A 12,209-nucleotide genomic window follows, 5' to 3' on the forward strand; every position below is an offset into this window, starting at 1 on the left:
GTTCCGTCTTCATAATTCACCTGAAACACATACAGTGCCAGGTTAAGAGACCGTAAAGTACTTGGGAAGACAGTTTGAATAAAAATGTCTGATTGTGTCTTGGTGAACTTGAATCCGAGTGAGTGCATTCAAAAATGAAGTGGGAGATTATTTTATCACTTGGAAGTATTTGCATAATCTCTCTTTCCTTGATACAAACAATCATGACTTTTAATTCTAATCATTGAAAACATTTTTTCGTTCTTGTGTCACTTTCGTAGTTAACCAAAATTTCACATCTTTACCAGATATATTTTTTATTTAATTTTATGGAATTTGAGGACAAGTTTTGGGAAATTGGCTATTACACAGGGTGAGCCCGGTGGTCTTTTGGATGAAAAGGAAAATCTTCGGTGTTCAGAGAGAAGGATTAAGTCTGCTTTTGTGTTCCTGTTGGTGGACATGCTTAGTGGGTATGGCAAGGGCTTCCTTCCAATACTATGTAAATAAAGTTATCTCCTGAAGAATATATTAGCAAAGTCCTCAGACAATGGCTGTGGGAGTGGCACTCTGTAGGAGCAGGGGGAGAGCAAGCTGTTGAAGGATGTATGTGAGAGTCTGGGGAAATCCCACACTCCAACCTCGGGGACTCCATAGATCTCAGGAGGCTGGACTGGAATATGATGGTAATTTAGTCAGTGGGAACTTGCAGTGTTGGTGAGAAGTTGTGAACATGTGGAACATACTTGATATATAGCAGTGGTTTTCCAATTTCAGGTACATAGGAATCTCCTAAAGCTTGTTAAGAACGAGGTATTCTGTGCTCCCAACCCCTAGTGTGTTGTTTGATAGGATTGGATCGGGGGGTGGCATTTTAAAATTATTTTTTCCCCAATGGTAATATCTTACAGAGCTATAATACAGTACCACAACCAGGATACTGATAGGGATACAGCAAAACGCCAGAACATTCCTATCACAATGAGGATTCCTCATCTGGCCATTTTATAGCCACACCTACTTCCCTCCTGTCCCCAACTGCTGGCAGTCACTAATCTGTTCTTTCTATAAGTTTGTCATTTCAATCCAGTTATATAAATTACATACATGTTAGATAGATTATATACACAGTATGTCCCTTTTGGATTGGCTTTTTTTCACTCAGTACAATTCTCTGCATCATCTAGATGGCTGTGTATGTCAGTAGTTTATTCCTTTTTATTGTTGAGTTGTATACCAGAGTATGAATGTACCACAGTTTGTTTATTTATTTATTAACATCTTTATTGGAGTATAATTGCTTTACAATGTTGTGTTAGTTTCTGCTGTATAACAAAGTGAATCAGCTATACATATACATATATCCCCATATCCCTGCCCTCCTGTGTCTCCCTCCCACCCTCCCTATGCCACCCCTCTAGGTGGTCACAAAGCCCAGAGCTGATCTCCCTGTGCTATGCAGCTGCTTCCCACTATCTATTTTACATTTCGTAATGTATATATGTCAATGCTGCTCTCTCACTTCGTCCCAGCTTACGTTTCCCCCTCCCCGTGTCCTCAAGTCCATTCTTTACGTCTGCATCTTTATTCCTGTCCTGCCCCTAGGTTCATCAGAGCCATTTTTTTTTATTCCATAGGCACAGAACTCTTAAAACTCTTTTGAATTTTCTAAGTGCTGAGTGATAAAAAGTGTCGTTTGCTATGTTAATGAGGTATCTTTCATTTTATTTTATTTTATTTTTTAACATCTTTATTGGAGTATAGTTGCTTTACAATGGTGTGTTAGTTTCTGCTGTATAACAAACTGAATCAGCTATACATATACATATATCACCATACCTCCTCCCTCTTGCGTCTCTCTCCCTCCCACTCTCCCTATACCACCCCTCTAGGTGGTCACAAAGCACCGAGCTGATCTCTCTGTGCTATGCAGCTGCTTCCCACTATCTAGTTTACATTTGGTAGTGTGTATATGTCAGTGCCACTCTCTCACTTCGTCCCAGCTTACCCTTCCCCCTTCCCGTGTCCTCAAGTCCATTCTCTACATCTGCATCTTTGTTTCTGTCCTGCCCCTAGGTTCTTCAGAACCACTTTTTTTTTTTTTTAGATTCCATGTATATGTGTCAGCATACGGTATTTGTTTTTCTCTTTCGGACTTATTTTCACTTTGTATGAAAGAATCTAGGTCCGTCCATCTCGCTCCAAATAACTCAATTCGTTTCTTTTTATGGCTGAGTAATATTCCATTGTATATATGTGTCACATCTTCTTTATCCATTCATCTGTCAGTGGACACTTAGGTTGCTTCCATATCCTGGCTATTATAAATAGTGCTGCAATGAACATTGTGGTACATGATTCTTTTTAAATTATGGTTTTCTCAGGATATATGCCCAGTAGTGGGATTGCTGGGTTGTAGGGTAGTTCTGTTTTTAGTTTTTTAGCGAACCTCCATACTGTTCTCCATAGTGGCTGTATCAATTTACATTCCCACCAACAGTGCAAGAGGATTCCCTTTTCTCCACACCCTCTCCAGCATTTATTGTTTGTAGATTTTTTGATGATGTCCATTCTGACTCGTGTGAGGTGATACCTCATTGTAGTTTTGATTTACATTTCGCTAATGACTAGTGATGTTGAGCATCCTATGTGTTTGTTGGCAATCTGTATACCTTCTTTGGAGAAATGTCTGTTTAGATCTTTGCCCATTTTTAGATTGGGTTGTTTGTTTTTTTGACATTGAGCTTCATGAGCTGCTTGTATATTTTGGAGAGATTAATCCTTTTTCAGTTGCTTCATTTGCAAATACTTTCTTCCATTCTGAGGGTTGTCTTTTCGTCTTGTTTATGGTTTCCTTTGCTGTGCAAAAGCTTTTAAGTTTCATTAGGTCCCATTTGTTTATTTTATTTTATTTTATTATTATATTTTTTGCAGTACGCAGGCCTCTCACTGTTGTGGCCTCTCCCATTGCGGAGCACAGGCTCTGGACGCACAGGCTCAGCGGCTATGGCTCATGGGCCTAGCCGCTCTGCGGCATGTGGGATCTTCCTGGACTGGGGCACGAACCCATGTCCCCTGCATCAGCAGGCGAACTCTCAACCACTGCGCCACCAGGGAAGCCCTGTTTATATTTATTTTTATTTCCATTTCTCTAGGAGGTGGGTCACAAAGGATATTGCTGTGACTTATGTCATAGAGTGTTCTGCCTATGTTTTCCTCTAAGAGTTTTGTAGTGCTTGGCCTTACATTTAGGTCTTTAATCCATTTTGAGCTTATTTTTGTGTATGGTGTTAGGGAGTGTTCTAATTTCATTCTTTTACATGTAGCTGTTCCGTTTTCCCAGCACCACTTATTGAAGAGACTGTCTTTTCTCCATTGTATATTCTTGCCTCCTTTATCAAAGATAAGGTGACCATATGTGCGTGGGTTTATTTCTGGGCTTTCTCTCCTGTTCCATTGATCTGTATTTCTGTTTTGGTGCCAGTACAATGCTGTCTTGATTACTGTAGCTTTGTAGTATAGTCTGAAGCCAGAGAGCCTGATTCCTCCAGCTCCGTTTTTCTTTCTCAAGATTGTTTTGGCTATTCGGGGTCCTTTGTGTTTCCATACAAATTGTGATATTTTTTGTTCTAGTTCTGTGAAAAATGCCATTGGTAATTTGATAGGGATTGCATTGAATCTGTAGATTGCTTTGGGTAGTATAGTCATTTTCACAGTATTGATTCTTCCAATCCAAGAACATGGTATATCTCTCCATCTGTTTGTGTCATCTTTAATTTCTTTCATCAGTGTCTTATAGTTTTCTGCATACAGGTCTTTTGTCTCCTTAGGTAGGTTTATTCCTAGGTATTTTATTCTTTTTGTTGCAGTGATAAATGGGAATGTTTCCTTAATTTCTCTTTCAGATTTTTCATCATTACTGTATAGGAATGTAAGAGATTTCTGTGCATTAATTTTGTATCCTGCTACATTACCAAATTCATTGATTAGCTCTAGTCATTTTCTGGTAGCATCGTTAGGATTCTCTATGTATAGTATCATGTCATCTGCGAACAGTGACAGTTTTACTTCTTCTTTTACAATTTGGATTCCTTTTATTTCTTTTTCTTCTCTGTTTGCTGTGGCTAAAACTTCCAAAACTATGTTGAATAATAGTGGTGAGAGTGGGGAACCTTGTCTTGTTCCTTATCTTAGTGAAAGTGGTTTCAGTTTTTCACCATTGAGGACGATGTTGGCTGTGGGTTTGTCATATATGGCCTTTATTATGTTGACATAAGTTCCCTGTATGCCTACTTTCTGGAGGGTTTTTATCCTAAATGGGTATTGAATTTTGTCAAAAGCTTTTTCTGCATCTATTGAGATTATCATATGACTTTTATCCTTCAGGTTCTTAATATGGTGTATCACATTGATTGATTTGCATATATTGAAGAATCCTTGCATTCCTGGGATAATCCCCAGTTGATCATGGTGTTTGATCCTTTTAATGTGCTGCTGGATTCTGTTTGCTAGTATTTTGTTGAGGATTTTTGCATCTGTGTTCATCAGTGATATTGGCCTGTAGTTTTCTTTCTTTGTGACAGCTTTGGTTTTGGTATCAGGGTGATGGAGGCCTCATAGAATGAGTTTGGGAGCGTTCCTCCCTCTGCTATATTTTGGAAGAGTTTGAGAAGGATAGGCGTTAGCTCTTCTCTAAATGTTTGATAGAATTCGCCTGGGAAGCCATCTGGTCCTGGGCTTTTGTTTGTTGGAAGATTTTTAATCACAGTTTCAATTTCAGTGCTTGTGATTGGACTGTTTATATCTTCTATTTCTTCCTGGTTCAGTCTCAGAAGGTTGTGCTTTTCTAAGAATTTGTCCAGTACTTCCAAGTTGTCCATTTTATTGGCATTTAGTGGCTTGTAGTAATCTCTCATGATCTTTCGTATTTCTGCAGTGTCCGTTGTTACTTCTCCCTTTTCATTTCTAATTCTGTTGATATAAGTCTTTTCCCTTTTTTTCTTGATGAGTCTGGCTAATGGTTTATCAATTTTGTTTATCCTCTCAAAGAACCAGCTTTTACTCTTATTGATCTTTGCTATTGTTTCCTTCATTTCTTTTTCATTTATTTCTGATCTGATTTTTATGATTTCTTTCCTTCTGCCAATTTTGGGGTTTTTTTTTTGTTCTTTCTCTAATTGCTTTAGGTGTAAGGTTAGGTTGTTTATTTGAGATGTTTCTTGTTTCTTGAAGTAGGATTGTATTGCTATAAACTTCCCTCTTAGAACTGCTTTTGCTGCATCCTATAGATTCTGGGTTGTCGTGTTTTCATTGTCATTTGTTTCTAGGTACTTTTTGATTTCCTCTTTGATTTCTTCAGTGATCTCTCGGTTATTAAGTAGTGTATTGTTTAGCCTCCATGTGTTTGTATTTTTTACGGTTTTTTTCCTGTAATTGATATCTAGTCTCATAGCGTTGTGGTCAGAAAAGATACTTGATACGATTTCAATTTTCTTAAATTTACCAAGGCTTGATTTGTGACCCAAGATATGATCTATCCTGGAGAATGTTCCATGAGCACTTGAGAAGAAAGTGTATTCTGTTGTTTTTGGATGGAATGTCCTTAAATATGAATATGTCCATCTTGTTTAATGTGTCATTTAAAGCTTCTGTTTCCTTATTTATTTTCATTTTGGATGATCTGTCCGTTGGTGAAAGTGGGGTGTTAAAGTTCCCTATTATGACTGTGTTACTGTCAATTTTCCCTTTTTTGGCTTTTAGCATTTGCCTTATGTATTGAGGTGCTCCTATGGTGGGTGCATAAGTATTTAAAATTGTTATATCTTCGTCTTGGATGGATCCCTTGATCATTATGTAGTGTCCTTTTTTGACTCTTGTAATAGTCTTTATTTTAAAGTATATTTTGTCTGATATGAAAATTGCTACTTCAGCCTTCTTTTGATTTCTATTTGCATGGAATATCTTTTTCCATCCCCTCACGTTCAGTCTGTATGTGTCCCTAGGTCTGAAGTGGGTCTCTTGTAGACAGCATATATATGGGTCTTGTTTTTGTATCCATTCAGCCAGTCTATGTCTTTTGGTTGGGGCATTTAATCCATTTACATTTAACGTAGTTATCGATATGTATGTTCCTATTACCATTTTCTTAATTGTTTTGGGTTTGTTATTGTAGGTCTTTTTCTTCCCTTGTGTTTCCTGCCTAGAGAAGTTCCTTTAGCATTTATTGTAAAGCTGGTTTGGTGGTGCTGATTTCTCTTAGCTTTTGCTTGTCTGTAAAGGTTTTAATTTCCCCGTCGAATCTGAATGAGATCCTTGCTGGGTAATCTTGGTTGTAGGTTTTTCCCTTTAATCACTTTTAATATGTCCTGCCACTCCCTTCTGGCCTGCAGAGTTTCTGCTGAAAGATCAGCTATTAACCTTATGGGGGTTCCCTTGTATGTTATTTGTTGCTTTTCCCTTGCTGCTTTTAATATTTTTTTCTTTGTGTTTAATTTTTGATAGTTTGATTAATATGTGTCTCAAGGTGTTTCTCCTTGGATTTATCCTGTATGGGACTCTCTGTGCTTCCTGGACTTGATTGACTATTTCCTTTCCCATGTTAGGGAAATTTTCAACTATAATCTCTTGAAATATTTTCTCAGTCCCTTTCTTTTTCTCTTCTTCTTCTGGGACCCCTCTAATTCAAATGTTGGTGCATTTGATGTTGTCCCAGAGGTCTCTGAGACTGTCCTCAGTTCTTTTCATTCTTTTTTCTTTATTCTGCTGTGCGGTAGTTATTTCCACTATTTTAGCTTCCAGGTCACTTATCCGTTCTTCTGCCTCAGTTATTCTGCTATTGATTCCTTCCAGAGAATTTTTAATTTCATTTATTGTGTTATTCATCATTGTTTGTTTGCTCTCTAGTTCTTCTAGGCCCTTGTTAAGCATTTCTTGTATTTTCTCCATTCTATTTCCAAGATTTTGGATCATCTTTACTATCATTACTCTGAATTCTTTTTCAGGTAGACTGCCTATTTCCTCTTCATTTGTTTGGTCTGGTGAGGTTTTACTTTGCTCCTTCATCTGCTGTGTATTTCTCTGTCTTCTCATTTTGCTTAACTTTCTTTGTGGGGGTCTCATTTTTGCAGGCTGCAGTTTCGTAGTTCCTATTGTTTTTGGTGTCTGCCCCCAGTGGGTAAGGTTGGTTCAGTGGGTTGTGTAGGCTTCCTGGTGGAGGGGACTGGTGCCTGTGTTCTGGTGGGTGAGGCTGGATCTTGTCTTTCTGGTGGACAGGACCGTATCTGGTGGTGTGTTTTGGGGTGTCTGTGACCTTATTATGATTTTAGGCAGCCTCTCTGCTAATGGGTGGGGTTGTGTTCCTGTCTTACTAGTTGTTTGGCATGGGGTGTCCAGCACTGGAGCTTGCTGGTCGTTGAGTGGAGCTGGGTCTTAGCATTGAGATCGAGATCTCTGGGAGATCTCTCGCCGATTGATATTACGTGGGGCTGGGAGGTCTCTGGTGGTCCAGTGTCCTGAACTCAGCTCTCCCACCTCAGATGCTCAGGCCTGACATCCAGCCAGAGCACGAAGACCCTGTCAGCCACACGGTTCAGAAGAAAAGGGAGGAAAAAAAGCAAGCAAGAAAGAAAAAAAAAGTTATTAAAATAAAAAAATTTAAAAAGTAATTTAAAAAAAAGAACAGAGCAACCAAACCAATAAACAAACCCACCAATGATAACAAGCACTAAAAACTATACTAAGGTAAACATAAAAATCAGAATCTAGTCAGTCCCATACAGCAAACCCCATGTCTACAGTTGCTCCCAAAGTCCACCTCCTCAATTTGGGATGATTCGTTGTCTCTTCAGGTATTCCACAGATGCAGGGTACATCCAGTTGATTGTGGAGATTTAATCCGCTGCTCCTGAGGCTGCTGGGAGAGATTTCCCTTTGTTCGCACGGCTCCCTGGGTTCAGCTTCGGATTTGGCCCCTCCTCTGCGTGTAGGTCGCCCTCTGGCGTCTGTTCTTTGCCCAGACAGGAGGGAATTAAAGGAGCAGCTGATTCGGGAGCCTTGACTCACTCAGGCCGGGGGGAGGGAGGAGTACGGAATGCGGGGCGAGCCTGCAGCAGCAGAGGTCAGCGTGATGTTGCAACAACCTCAGGTGCACCGTGTGTTCTCCCAGGGAAGTTGTCCCTGGATCACGGGACCCTGGCAGTGGCGGGCTGCACAGGCTCCCAGGAAGGGAGGTGTGGGTAGTGACCTGTGCTCGCACACAGGCTTCTTGGTGGCGGCAGCAGCAGCCTTAGCGTCTCATGCCCGTCTCTGGTGTCCACGCTGATAGCCGCGGCTCGCGCCTGTCTCTGAAGCTCGTTTAGGCAGTGCTACGAATCCCCTCTCCTCGCACACCTTGAAACAATGGTCTCTTGCCTCTTACGCAGGCCAAAGTTTTTCCCGGACTCCCTCATATTTTAAGGATCATGCTTTTGATTTCAAGTCTAAGACCTCTTTGTCTAGCCTGAGATCCCAAAGATTTTCTCCTTTTTTTTTTTTTCTAAAAGTTTTATAGTTTTATGTTTTATATTTAGGTCTGTGATCCATTTGGAGTTACTTTTTGTATAAAATATGAGACTTTGGTCAAGGTTATTATTATTATTTTTTGACCTGTGGATGTTCAGCTGCTCCAATATCATTTGTTGAAAGGGCTATCCTTCCTCCAATAAATTACTTTTGCCTTCTGTCAAAAACTGTTGGGCATTTTGGGTTCCTATTTTGTTCCATTGATCTATGTGTATCCTTCCATAGTCATAATTACAGTAGTTATAGAATACATCTTGAAATTGTCTAGACTGAGTTCTTTCACTTTATTCTTCTTTTCCAAAATTGTTTTTATCCTAGTTTCTTTACCTTTTGATATAAATTCTAGAATAATCTTGTCTATATGTACAGACACTTGCTGAGATTTGATAAGAATTGCATTAAACCTGTACATTAATTTGGGGGAAATTGACATCTTTACTATGTTGAGTCTTCCAATCTATGAACATGGTATATTTATTTAAATCTTATTTGATTTCTTTCATTAGCATTGTGTAGTTTTCAGCACACAAGGCCTGTGTGTGTTTTGTTAAATTTATACCTATATATTATTGTTGGTGGTTTAAGGATCATCTCGTAAGATGTATTGGCCTCAAGCATAGATAAAACTGTGAGCAAAGTTGGAAAGACCAGAGATAGGGATGTACATTTTAAGTACTTTCTAAGGAGGTGTAGGTGTGTTCTGGTTTCTGTTACAGTGATCTTCAGCACCCACATGTATACATAGTGTCACCAGAGTCTGAAACGTTGGCATCAGATTATTCAGCTGATTCTCTCCATACCACCATATGATGCTAAGTTGTTCCCATGTAGATTTTTCTACAGAGATTTTTCTGCAGGTCAAGGTTATTGAAATATCCAGCCCACATCTCTACTTCTGTCCATCAGTTAATAAGTTGGCCTTCTGGTTACTCATCTTTCTCTGTCATCTTGGCTAATGATAACCTGCCTGTTGATCCATTTGTGATGACAAAAATTAAATTCCCAACGAAGACTGAGTTCATGGACATGATCAGTTACCCAATGTAAATGTCAACCTTCCTGAGGATCCCCAAATGTGCCCCATACCCTTCAATCTATAAAAGTATTAAAACTATAAATTGAAATTATAAAGTTGCATAAACACACAAAAATAGAAGATATCAAATGTTTTTCACTGGGCTATTGATAGTTGAGTTAGTTCAATATAATATAATCACATTAGGTTGATGTCTTCCTCTTGCCTCTTGACTACTTCCTCTTACTTTAATTTAAAAAGTATCTGGGGAAGAGAAGTGATTGTGGTCAGAAATTCCTGGATGTTTATTCTTTATTTGCAAAGAATGTACTGAAATATATGAAAATTGCATGTTCTTTTTAGTGTTTAGGACTGACTAAATTTATAAACCATCATTGAAATGTTTTTCTTCTCAGTTTTCAGAAGAAAATGCAAATAAAATGAAGAAAATATATGGGGAATTCTGTAGCCATCACAAGGAGGCTGTTAGCCTCTTTAAAGAACTCCAGCAGAATAAAAAGTTTCAGAATTTTATTAAGGCAAGTATTTTAAAACTCTGTTACAAGATGGTAAGCCAGCATGAAGTTCATACTTGTTTTTTAGGTGATCTAACCAAGTTTCACATCTAGGTACTGTTTTTCAGGGAAGAAGGAAGTGATAGGTTTGTGGCAAAGATAGAAAGCCTCTTTTTCTGTGTTAGTAAAATATTTCTCCCAAATCACTTACTATTGTATTTATATTTGTGAAGCCATGTTCTGCATACTTCTGAGCACCTTTGTAATATCCTGTGAAGCTTTTCATGCCCTGACAAGTTATAAATCAGAAGAACCACAGTAAAAATAAAGAACCTACCCCACCCCCACTGGATTAATTTGAAGCAAGTCTGTGATGCACATCATTTCATATATAACTTGTATCACTGAACAATATATCTTTTAAAAATTACAGTGGCATTATTCCACTTAAATACATAATAATTCTTTAATATCTTCAAACAGCTGGCCAGTAATCAAATTTCCCTCATTAGCTCATAAAATTGGATCAGGATCTGACCAAGGTTTATATATTATCCATGGGGGGTTATGTCTTTTAAATCGCCTTTACATTGAATGCTTCCCATCCCAATTTTTTGGTGTCCTACTTACTTATTGAAGAAATTTGTCCTTTAGAGTTTCATAGATTCTAATTTTTTATCTACCATTTTAAGCATGCTACTGGATTCTCCTCCTTTTTTTTTTTTTTAAACATACGTGTGTGTTGAGAACTTGAAAATAAGGCTTTGAGATATTTAGAAAAAAGTTACCCGGATTAGAGGGAACTTAAATGCTATGATGAATAATAACAAATGTAGAAGAAAACCTGTTAGAAAAACAAACAGTTAATTGCAAACTCATGTTCAAAATGTGACTTTGATTTCTGAGTATTTTTCAAAACTTCTGCTATTCACGAATCTTAGCACTTATAAGTCTTAAAACCTGCTCATTTTTGGAATTAACTCTAAGTACATCAGTGTAACTTGAAACTTCTTAATCTTGGAGAGTTGGGTTATTGAAATTAATTTCAAAGTATACAATTTAATGACAATGTATCAAGTTTTAATTAATGATGCAGCATGTTATGTCTGAATAGAATTATACTGTTGCAGGTTCTTTGTATTATTAAATTCCTACCTAAAAAGAAAATACAGGTAGTGTTTGTGTATATTAAAATTTAAAAATATATACATATATACATATTTTTTAAGCTCCGAAATAGTAATCTTTTGGCTCGACGCCGAGGAATTCCAGAATGCATTCTGCTGGTCACTCAACGCATCACAAAATACCCTGTCTTGGTGGAAAGGATATTGCAGTACACAAAGGGTGAGTGATGACTTCTGGGATAAATATTTGCCTCTTTCATTAGTTTTAAACATAGCTGAGGTGTTGTAAACAGCTATAGATGCTTGTGGGTGCCTGATTCATAAAGATTTTTCATTATGGAAAAACTGTGAAGCCTTAGGATTTGGATCCATTTTGAAAAGTTATCTTTCATAATGTGACTTGGCCAATAGTCTGAATTCCTCCAAGCAGCCCAAAGCAAGTAGACTTCCTCATACTTTGACCCTACCCTTCCCACCTGTATTTTCCCCATATCCAGACCTTAATACCTCTTCTTCATCTTCCTATTACCTTCCCAGCAGTGATTTATTAGATTGAGAATGATTTATGAAGGAGCTATTTTTGACCCTGTCAATTCATCATGTTCAAGGACTACCATCTGGATGTCCTTTAAGAACCTGTTAATGCACATGGCTGGCCTATAAGCTCCTTGAGGGGTCTAGATTCAATACCTAGTGCAGAATAGGTTATCAATAAATAAATATAACAGTGCAATGAATGGACAGATAAAAGTGCCTGTTCCTCAAGCTAGCTTATTGATCGTGAGTAAATTATTAGGATGGTAGCGTCTTCTGTTAACAAGGGCTTTGGTTTGGCCTTGCGTGAACTTGCATGGCCGTTGCAGATACTTGGCTCTGCCGCTCATTAGTTGGGCAAGGTAATGAAATGAGCCTCAGTTCTCTCCACTACCAAATGAGAATACTAGTCTTTATCTTATGGAATTGTTGTGAGGATTAAGTGAGATTGTCTCAGAAAGTGCCCAGTACACAGCCTGG

General features: G+C 38.2%; 1 protein-coding gene across 2 annotated transcripts in view; it reads left to right on the forward strand.

The window, feature by feature from the left end:
* Positions 1 to 12,209, forward strand: part of ARHGEF28 (Rho guanine nucleotide exchange factor 28) — a 309,995-nt gene that overhangs the window by 233,986 nt on the left and 63,800 nt on the right. For both annotated transcript variants that reach the window (XM_029216894.1, XM_029216896.1), the window contains 2 exons: positions 9,970 to 10,092; positions 11,298 to 11,415. In XM_029216894.1, coding sequence (XP_029072727.1) covers positions 9,970 to 10,092; positions 11,298 to 11,415 — 241 coding nt within the window. The remainder of the gene's footprint in view (positions 1 to 9,969; positions 10,093 to 11,297; positions 11,416 to 12,209) is intronic.

The sequence above is a fragment of the Monodon monoceros genome, unplaced genomic scaffold (genome assembly GCF_005190385.1).
Source record: "Monodon monoceros isolate NGI ecotype Baffin Bay Population unplaced genomic scaffold, NGI_Narwhal_1 Super_Scaffold_12, whole genome shotgun sequence".
In the NCBI taxonomy this organism is placed as follows: Eukaryota; Metazoa; Chordata; class Mammalia; order Artiodactyla; family Monodontidae; genus Monodon; species Monodon monoceros.